The sequence below is a fragment of the Leptopilina boulardi genome, unplaced genomic scaffold (assembly GCF_019393585.1).
Source record: "Leptopilina boulardi isolate dan_hultmark-lab unplaced genomic scaffold, ZJU_Lbou_2.1 LbouV2_41, whole genome shotgun sequence".
NCBI classification, from domain to species: Eukaryota; Metazoa; Arthropoda; class Insecta; order Hymenoptera; family Figitidae; genus Leptopilina; species Leptopilina boulardi.
The window spans coordinates 1,575,022-1,585,120 of record NW_026137985.1 but is presented as its reverse complement, the minus strand read 5'-3'; the positions used below and the strand labels follow the sequence as shown (position 1 = coordinate 1,585,120).

Below are 10,099 nucleotides of genomic sequence, written 5' to 3'. Positions count from 1 at the left end.
TTAGTATTTCATATTATAATTATTAATTTATAAAATTTATTTTATTAAAAAATTATAAAATAAATATATGTAATTGAAGCATTTTGAAATTTTAATTATCAATAATAGATTAAAAATATTAATTAATAATATTAATAAACTTCAATTGAGGGGCCGGAAACAATAACACCCAGTACGCTCGGCCGGTCGCTTTGAAGCCAGTCAACACGTCGAAAAGGTTAAAAAATTGAAACTCAAAATTCGGATTTTTCAGAAGCACTACTTTATAGAAGATAAAAAAACATATCTTTTTTCTCTTAGAAACTTTTTTTTAAATCCAATATTTTTTATAATAAAAGCAAAAAGCCCAAAAAAAAATTTTCTCAAATTTAATTAAATTTTGAAATATAAACGATCATTTCTTTCACAAATAGTAATAAATTTGTTTACAACTTGGTATACATACTAAATTAGGTCTAATAAAGCCATTAAAACATTAGAAAAGGCAAAAAAAATTATTGTTTTATTATTTTTAATTAAAAATTGAAAGAGGTCGATATTCACATTTTCTAACTTTTGACGATAAAATGTCTGCAGGGAATTTCAAAACTGTAAGAACTTCTCTTATAATATTTATTCACTACTATTTCAGGAAGTTTTCTGCAAAATTCCAAATCAATTCCTGTTATAGTTTTTAAAAAAATTAATTTTCAAGAAAAAGCGGATGGCCCATCGCGTTCACTTAACCCGCTGGAGACTCTTTCTTGAAGTATGACCGGTTGTTATATTTTGATTTTTTAAAATAATTTTATTTGAAATTTTATTTTCAGAATTAATTGTTCTGTGATATATTGAATTATTGCGTATTAAAATAAGTTGTTAGTGAGTAACTGGTTTGTTTGCAAGCATAGTTAGCGATTGTAAACAATATGAAATTATTTCTGATCGAATAATAAGTAATTAGTGAAATAAGATGGAAGTTAGATTTATTATTATTTCAATCAGTATCTTATGTTCATTAGTACAAGGCAAATGTGATCAATTTTTGAAGACAGGTGCTTAATTTATTAAAAAATGAGTGATAATATTTGTGGGCGAAAGAGAACGAGAAATTATGATTCATGGAATAGCAATGTATCAAAAAAGTTTAGAAATGAAGTGAGTAACAATGTTTTTATTAAAATGATACAATTTATCTTAAATATTAAAGTTTTGTTTAAGTAGATAAAATAAAATTAAACTTTTTAATATCGTATTTTATAATATACACTTGAAATGACCCATATATATATAGTCTCGATTAAAAATATTATTTTAGTAAATATTTACAAATTAAATTTTATTACTTTGAAAGAACGTTTATACATTTTTTTCAACTTATCTTTTAAGTTATTTGAAATTAAGTCCATTGTATTGACGAATAATATTTTTTAAAACTTTATAGTATAAATTTTTTAAAAAAGAATAAATTTTTCTTAAGATAGTGTAATCAATTTCAAAGGAAATAAATTATATTTTTAGAAACTAAAACACAATAATATTTATGAAATCCATCAATTAATTTTTATTTTTATTTAATTGTGCAGGGAAAAGAATATGTTTCATTGCATACCGGGGAAACAGTTTGCGGAAAAAGATTTAAAGGTCCTACTTCCTGCTGCAAAAAAAAATGTTTCGCAACTATTGACAGCCGAAATCAGGAAAATTTATTTAACACATTTTGGGAACTCGGGGAGTATACTTCGCAAAATATTTTACTAAGTTCTCTTGTAAAAATAACAAAAACTTATCCTGCTAATATGCGAAAAAGTTGCAAGTGGATTTATCTTTTCCCTTATCAATGTAAAACTAGCAAGGAAACTATTGTTTGCGAAAATTTTTTATTAAACGTAATTGGCATTAAGAGAGGTAGACTGCGATTAATAAAAAACAAATTAAAAAACAATGTAAGTTTAAAAGATGCCCGTGGGAAAGGATGTCATTTAAAGAAATTAACAGAGAAAGTGAAAGATTTAATTATTGAACACTGTAAAAGTCTTCCACATTCGAAATCGCACTATACTAATTCGAACTTAAATTATTTTCAAGATAGTAGATTAACTTTAAAAACTTTATATGAAAAATTCATTGAATATTATAAACTGCAAACCGGAGTTACAAATTCACCGTTCTCGGAATCGACATACTATAAGTACTTTAATCACAGTGTTAATTTTACTTTCGATGTACCACGTACTGATTGTTGCAATGTGTGTTATGAGAGTGACAAGTTGAGGAAAGAAGGCGATTCGGAAATCCAAAATCATAAACGAAATGTCACGGAATATATAGATTTAAAAAAACTTATGTTGTCCAACTATAAACAAAAATTATGTTTGGAATTTGATTTTGGACAAAACCTTGCTTTACCTAAACTTCCGGTATCAGCGCAGTTTTATTTAAGACTAATTTGGCTGCATATATTTAATGTTCATGTACATCGCGGTAAAGAAATTTCACCAAGCTACATGTTCTTCTTCATGGAAGGTTTCCTTAAAAAAGGGGGGAATACTGTATTTAATTTTGTGCTGCATGTAATCTTAGAAGAATTTAAAAAAAACTATTATAATGAAATATTTTTATTTTCGGACTCATGCAGCGGACAAAATAAAAACTATAACATGATGGTTTTTTTATCGATACTTTCTGAAAAATTGCAGGTTCCGATCAAACATTTATACCCAGTTCGCGGACATTCTTTTTGTCAATGCGATCGAAATTTCGGTATTTATGGACGAAAGAAAAAAATGGCAGAAAGTTTCGAAACCGAAAATGATTACATTGATTTAATAAAAAATGCGAGAAACCCTCCTTTTATCACTCTACGACAAAATGATTATATTGTTAAAGATTTCGAGAAAAAAATTCAGAACAAATACAAAATACCAAATGAGATTCTGATCAGTAAAGCCGTAAAGATAGAGTATTTTCCAAATGGTAATGTAAACATTTATGAGAACTATACATGTCAGCCAGTTACTCACTTCATTGAAAAATCGGTAAATTTCGATGATTTGCAACGCAGCAGTCTTGCTAAAAGAATAGGTATAACGAAAGAAAAAAAAGCTGATTTACAATCATTATTAGGCTATGTATCTCTTGAGTCTCAACAGTATTACAAAAAATATTTAAAGCAAGTAAGAGTCAAATCCAGAAAATGTGAGGATTGACTATAAATGAATTCGTTTTCAGCGAAAACTCAAAAGTTTTAAATTAACTTTTAAAAGCTTTAACTCATACATTATTGTATATTTTTATTTTTATAGCTGTGATGTTTTTAAAAGACTGTAAATGTGCGATTTAAAATTTTTTTAAAAATATGAAAAAGGAATCTGGACTGTTATAGATATTAAAAATATTAGTAACAAAACAAATTATTTAAAAGACTGAGAAAATATGCGTATTTTAAATATTTAAAAAATATCAAGTATAAATTATAAATGTTAATAATGTTAATATTGTTAACAATTCTAATACTAATGTACATACATATAAGATACTGATCACAAAAAATAAACATAACTTTCTTCTTATTTCACTAATTTCTTATTATTCGAGCCGAAATAATTTCACATACTTCAAGAAAGAGTCTCCAGCGGGTTAAGTGAACGCGATGGGCCATCCGCTTTTTCTTGAAAATTAATTTTTTTAAAAACTATAACAGGAATTGATTTGGAATTTTGCAGAAAACTTCCTGAAATAGTAGTGAATAAATATTATAAGAGAAGTTCTTACAGTTTTGAAATTCCCTGCAGACATTTTATCGTCAAAAGTTAGAAAATGTGAATATCGACCTCTTTCAATTTTTAATTAAAAATAATAAAACAATAATTTTTTTTGCCTTTTCTAATGTTTTAATGGCTTTATTAGACCTAATTTAGTATGTATACCAAGTTGTAAACAAATTTATTACTATTTGTGAAAGAAATGATCGTTTATATTTCAAAATTTAATTAAATTTGAGAAAATTTTTTTTTGGGCTTTTTGCTTTTATTATAAAAAATATTGGATTTAAAAAAAAGTTTCTAAGAGAAAAAATATACGGTTTTTTATCTTCTATAAAGTAGTGCTTCTGAAAAATCCGAATTTTGAGTTTCAATTTTGAGGTGTTGATTGGCTTCAAAGCGACCGGCCGAGCGTACTGGTTGTTATTGTTTCCAGCCCCTCAATTAATGAAATTAATAATAATAATAGAAGTAAAATTTTATTATTTTATTATAACACACTTAGATTAATTATATTTGACATAGTTTATTTTCCATTTGATTTGAAATTTGACGCGCTATAATCGTTTCTCCTCAATTGTTGCTCTTCCACAATGCGCAAACTCGATTCTGTCTCCCATGTTATATATGTCCATGTCCAGTGATCACGTTTTTTTGTATTGTTTCGTGAATTTAATTTATTTGTATTAATCTTATTTTATCAAAATAAAAGTGCCTTATTGTGAAAATTTAGTGCATTAAATAAATATTTTTTCACAAAGATCATATAACTTTCATGATTGGTAAGTGTACACTCAAACTTAACCTCAAAATCTGCATACTTGAAATATTTGCATGGCATTTTTAAATTTATTCTTTACTTGTAAATATTATGTTTATTACTATTTTTAGTTTTAAAAATTTTTAAATTTATTATTTATTTGCAAATCTTATGTTATGTGCTACGTTTTTATCTAAGCATTTTTATAACTGCAATATAATTTTTTTCACCACATTGAAATCTTTCTACAATTTCTTTCGCTTCTCTAAATTAAAATTAAAAGCCTGTTCGTGTAATAACTGTCGCTTTCGGTTATGAAATTTGTGAACCATGGTTTTTCAAATTTTATATTATATTTTTCTTTTCTATACTTATATATAATAGTAATAGGGCTTATAATTTATGGTTTTTGTTTTTCCTTTTTTTATTTACTGGGACATTTTCATTTATTATTCTTGTAAATAAGTGCGACTTTTGTAATGCTTGTGGTATATAATGGGAATTTGAGTTTTCCGACTTTTTTAAATTTAGTGTGTTTTTCCTCCGACTTATTCTGATAAAATAAGAATTTTTTTTACTTTTGTAGTATAAAATATAAATTATTTTAATTTTTATGGTGTAAATTGTAACTAATCAATTTATTTATTAAATTTGTCCCTACTATTACAAAAAATTTAGTTTTAAATAATTTTGGTAAATTATCAATGATCATCAATCGGAGAATAATCTTTGACATTCTATTAAAAAAATGTTTAATTGAAAATATCATGATGAAGATTTTTTGAAAATCCTATTACGCTTTTTCAATACATGACAGATTTAATCTAATTTAACACTGCTGTAAAAGAAAAATATTTCTTATTTCATTTCAAATATATCTAAGCTATTCTAAATAGAATGGAAATATCTAAATTAACATAAATCTTATAGATTATATTATAATTAAGGATCAGATGCAATTTTTTAAGAACAAAAGTAAAATTTTACAACTAATTTCTAAAGAATTCTTGTTACGTTTATAAAATTGAGAAGTTCATTTAAAATTGCTGATAATAAAAGTAATTCGGGTTTAATAAATAGAGAAATACTTTTAATTAATGTTTCTCATTATAGATTGTTTTCGAGGTTTAAAAAAATAGAAAATCTATTAATCATTTTTGAAGAAAATAAAGAAGTCTCATTTGATTAAGAGAGTTGTATAGAGGTTATTTGAAATAAAATATATTTTGTATAATATAATAGTCATATATAATATATATAATGTAATATAATAATAATAAAATTCTCTTGATTCACAAGAAATTTTAAAAATTAATATAAATAAAAAAATGAAAAGTAAAATCCCAATTTTTACCCAATATTAGACGAAAAAATCACTGTGATCCCCATACTAGTTATTAGTAAATTGTTTTAAAAATATTATATTTAAGATAAAATTCTTGTTAGTGAAAAACGCATGAGTTTGAGGGATTTTTTTATGTAAGATAATTAAAGTACTTTTTGTAACTGGTTTTTTCTCTTAATTATTTTATAAATATATGAAAATTTTGCACATTTTTAATAAAAATTATTTTAAAACAGATTAATGATTTCGTTTGAAAACATTATCATTGGAAACCATAATGGACAAGGAAAAAAATAAAAGATTTCTCGACCTGAGTTTCAGCCAAAAAAATAAACGATTACGTATTGCGCGTTCTCAGAACAATCAAAATGATAATTCTTCAGAAAATTTGAGTGATGACGGTTCTGCAATAGATGAAGAGTTTTTTTGTTGAAAATAATGAACGTGAAACTTTGCAATCGGAGGAAACTGGAAACCACAATGAAAATAACGAATTGAATCTGAACGATGTGCATGATGCACACAATGACGAAGAACGTTTAAGTTCTGATACGGAAATTAGTGATGAAGAAATTGAAAATTCTGATTCTGAAAATAATGACGAAGAAATTCCTGCTGACTTATCTGAGGATAATTTTGACGAAAACAATGATAGAGAGATATTTTCAGACGACAACGATAGTGAAGAAGAAAATATTAATCTTCCTATAAAGGACCCCGCACGTTTTGCATGGAAAATGGCTTTCAGCCAATTTTTCTGAAACTTTGTAGTTTTGTAGTTTAAGGCCTCCTCAACAAAAAATCTTAATGGCAAAACTTAAAATAATGGACAGTTTTTTTGCTACAATGGCTCAAAGTTAAAAAACAATAGCATTATGGGCATAGACTTTTGTGAATTTAAAACTTTTAAAACATAATTAAATCTGCTTAAAACTCGTTACTCGGGGGTTTTTGGGGTCGCTGATTACGAAACCGAGTTTTGTTTTTTAAAATTCAAAATGGCGGATTGGTGTCTATCTTGCGAATAGGGCCTTGGGTTCTAACTTTGACTGTAGAAGGGATGCATCGTCCTTCGAGATCCGCACTTTTAGTTCACCTGAGATTGGGTATCATAAGACATGGAAGCAAGGACATCGGACAATGCAATAACGTCTGAGTATCTAACGAAGGGAATCCTGGGTCCAAGCTGGCGAGGTGGTAATACCCAATTATTTCCTAATTACCCTTGACACGGATTAAGACAATGAGATGAACGGTGTTAAAAATTCTAAGAAATACTTGCAGGGTAATAAAACGAATAAGCGCTTAGCGAGGGGGCGGTAACCGGTGACACTGAAATGTAGGGAAAGTAAAACTGTGAATCTTCCACAGATCATAGTGACAGCAAAAGAGGCAGTACGTCAAGCCTTCTCAATGTAAACAGCGAAAAAAGCGCTTAAAGCCTGATTCCGTCTGATTTGGACAACAAGATCATTAACGAAAACAGCGTTAAATGCGTTATATTTCGGAAAAAGGAAGCTAAGTTTCTTCTGAAAATCAAAAAGGAAGTTGCCAAGATGGTAAAATCTTGTGACATTCAAAACAACATTAATCGCACGATCAAGTACAGATTAAAGGTTCTTCATTTGGCAAAGTACCTAAGTATGGAGTCATTGGCTTTTAAATCAGGCGAATTCAAGCGATTTTCCAAAAAGTCGTCGACCTTTTTTGATCAGTCATTTTGAGCTTTGAAGAACAGCCCCCACGTTCATAATAAGCGACTCCGAAAACCCCCGAATAACCATTTTCAAGAGAATGCAATGATTATTTTTTAAAATCATCGACCTTTTTTGATCCGTCATTTTGAGTTTTGAAAACCAGCCCTCAGATTCGTAATCAGCGACCCCGAAAACCCTCGAGTGATGAGTTTCATGCGAATTCAATCAGATTTTAGGAAAGTCGTCCGCCATATTGGATCCGCCATTTTGAATTTTAAAAAACAAACCTCGGATTCGTAATCAGCGTCCCCGAAAACCCCCGAGTGATGAGTTTCATGCGAATTCAATCAGATTCTAGGAAAGTCGTCCGCCATATTGGATCCGCCATTTTGAATTTTAAAAAACAAACCTCGGATTCGTAATCAGCGTCCCCGAAAACCCCCGAGTGATGAGTTTCATGCGAATTCAATCAGATTCTAGGAAAGTCGTCCGCCATATTGGATCCGCCATTTTGAATTTTAAAAAACAAACCTCGGATTCGTAATCAGCGTCCCCGAAAACCCTCGAGTGATGAGTTTCATGCGAATTCAATCAGATTTTAGGAAAGTCGTCCGCCATATTGGATCCGCCATTTTGAATTTTAAAAAACAAACCTCGGATTCGTAATCAGCGTCCCCGAAAACCCCCAAATGATGAGTTTCATGCGAATTCAATCAGATTCTAGGAAAGTCGTCCGCCATATTGGATCCGCCATTTTGAATTTTAAAAAACAAACCTCGGATTCGTAATCAGCGTCCCCGAAAACCCCCGAGTGATGAGTTTCATGCGAATTCAATCAGATTCTAGGAAAGTCGTCCGCCATATTGGATCCGCCATTTTGAATTTTAAAAAACAAACCTCGGATTCGTAATCAGCGTCCCCGAAAACCCCCGAGTGATGAGTTTCATGCGAATTCAATCAGATTCTAGGAAAGTCGTCCGCCATATTGGATCCGCCATTTTGAATTTTAAAAAACAAACCTCGGATTCGTAATCAGCGTCCCCGAAAACCCCCGAGTGATGAGTTTCATGCGAATTCAATCAGATTCTAGGAAAGTCGTCCGCCATATTGGATCCGCCATTTTGAATTTTAAAAAACAAAACTCGGTTTCGTAATCAGCGACCCCAAAAACCCCCGAGTAACGAGTTTTAAGCAGATTTAATTAAGTTTTAAAAGTTTTAAATTCACAAAAGTCTATGCCCATAATGCTATTGTTTTTTAACTTTGAGCCATTGTAGCAAAAAAACTGTCCATTATTTTAAGTTTTGCCATTAAGATTTTTTGTTGAGGAGGCCTTAAACTACAAAACTACAAAGTTTCAGAAAAATTGGCTGAAAGCCATTTTCCATGCAAAACGTGCGGGGTCCTTTAACTGATGCCCAAAAAGGGCGTTAAAAAATTTATTTTTGACTGCTAATTAAAAGCATACGCAGTGTAATATTCTATTAAATACTTTGAGATCATATCCGTTTAATTTAAATTTTTTGCCCAAGGATGCAAGGACAATTTTGCAAGCCCCTACTAATGTTGCAACTCAATGAATTCGCCAAATAGCAGGTGGCGAATATCTTCACATTGGCTTCCAGTCGACTTTTAAAAGAAAATTAAAATCTGTTCCTCCAAATATATTGCCGGAGACTGTAGTGATTGGTTTTAGTACTGATGGTGCGAGATTAAATAAAGGTTCTAAACAGTTTTGGCCGATTCAATACCGAATTTTAAATATTCAAGATAATAGACCTATAATTGCTGGTGTTTTTATGGGAACTACAAAACCAACAAATCCTTTTGATTTTTTTGAGCAATTTGTTCACGAAGTTCGTCAAATGCAAATCCAAGGAATTAATATTCGCAATAGAAGAATTTTTTTAAGAGTTCACGCCTTTATTGCAGATGCCCTTGGAAGGGCTTTAATTCTAAACCATTATGGTCATAATTCAACGCGACCTTGTTCGAAATGTACAATCGAAGCTGAGTGGTATAGAAGAATGACTTTTGAAGGAGCAAGGGATCGTTTGCGAACAGATGAAGAGTATCGGAATTTAACAGATGAAGAACATCATCAAGGAAGAAGTCCTATAAGCGAATTGTTGGGTTTAGTTACTCAAGTGCCATTTGAAGGTTTGCATGCTCTTTGGCTCGGAAATGTTAAAAAAGTTCTCGTAGCAAATATTGACGGAAAGTACAATGTAGGAAGGATGTTTTTCAAGAGGATTGTTATCAACATTTTTTAATACTACATGCTTCATTGCAAACGCCCCTTGAAATGCGAGAATTTTGTCAAATTGCATTGGAAGAATATGTTACATTGGCCAGAGTAATATATGGATTGCAATTTTTATCATACAACGTTCACTGTCTGCGTCACATAGTACAAGATCTGGAACTTGGAGAGCATGAATCTTACAGTGCCTTTGCTTACGAAAATAATATGCCGGAATTTCGGAAATTTATACGAAAGCCAAGTCTTCCTCTTCAACAATACTATAAAAGGTGTGAAGAATTAAATGCTTTA

The 10,099-nt window shown here is 29.8% G+C and overlaps 1 protein-coding gene across 1 annotated transcript; it reads left to right on the top strand.

Annotated features, from left to right (window-relative positions):
- The first annotated feature begins 6,966 nt into the window (after positions 1-6,966).
- Positions 6,967-9,818, top strand: LOC127289471 (uncharacterized). The gene is made up of 2 exons (XM_051317426.1): positions 6,967-7,045; positions 9,142-9,818. Exons 1-2 carry the CDS (start codon positions 6,967-6,969, stop codon positions 9,816-9,818), a joined length of 756 nt encoding a protein of 251 aa, XP_051173383.1.
- Positions 9,819-10,099: the final 281 nt, after the last annotated feature.

Coding starts and splice junctions, on each gene's coding strand:
- LOC127289471 (XM_051317426.1), top strand. CDS start 6,967: ATGGAAGCAAGGACATCGGACAATGCAATAACGTCTGAGTATCTAACG. Junction 7,046..9,141: donor GGGTCCAAGCTGGCGAGGTG/GTAATACCCAAT, acceptor GCCAAATAGCAG/GTGGCGAATATCTTCACATT.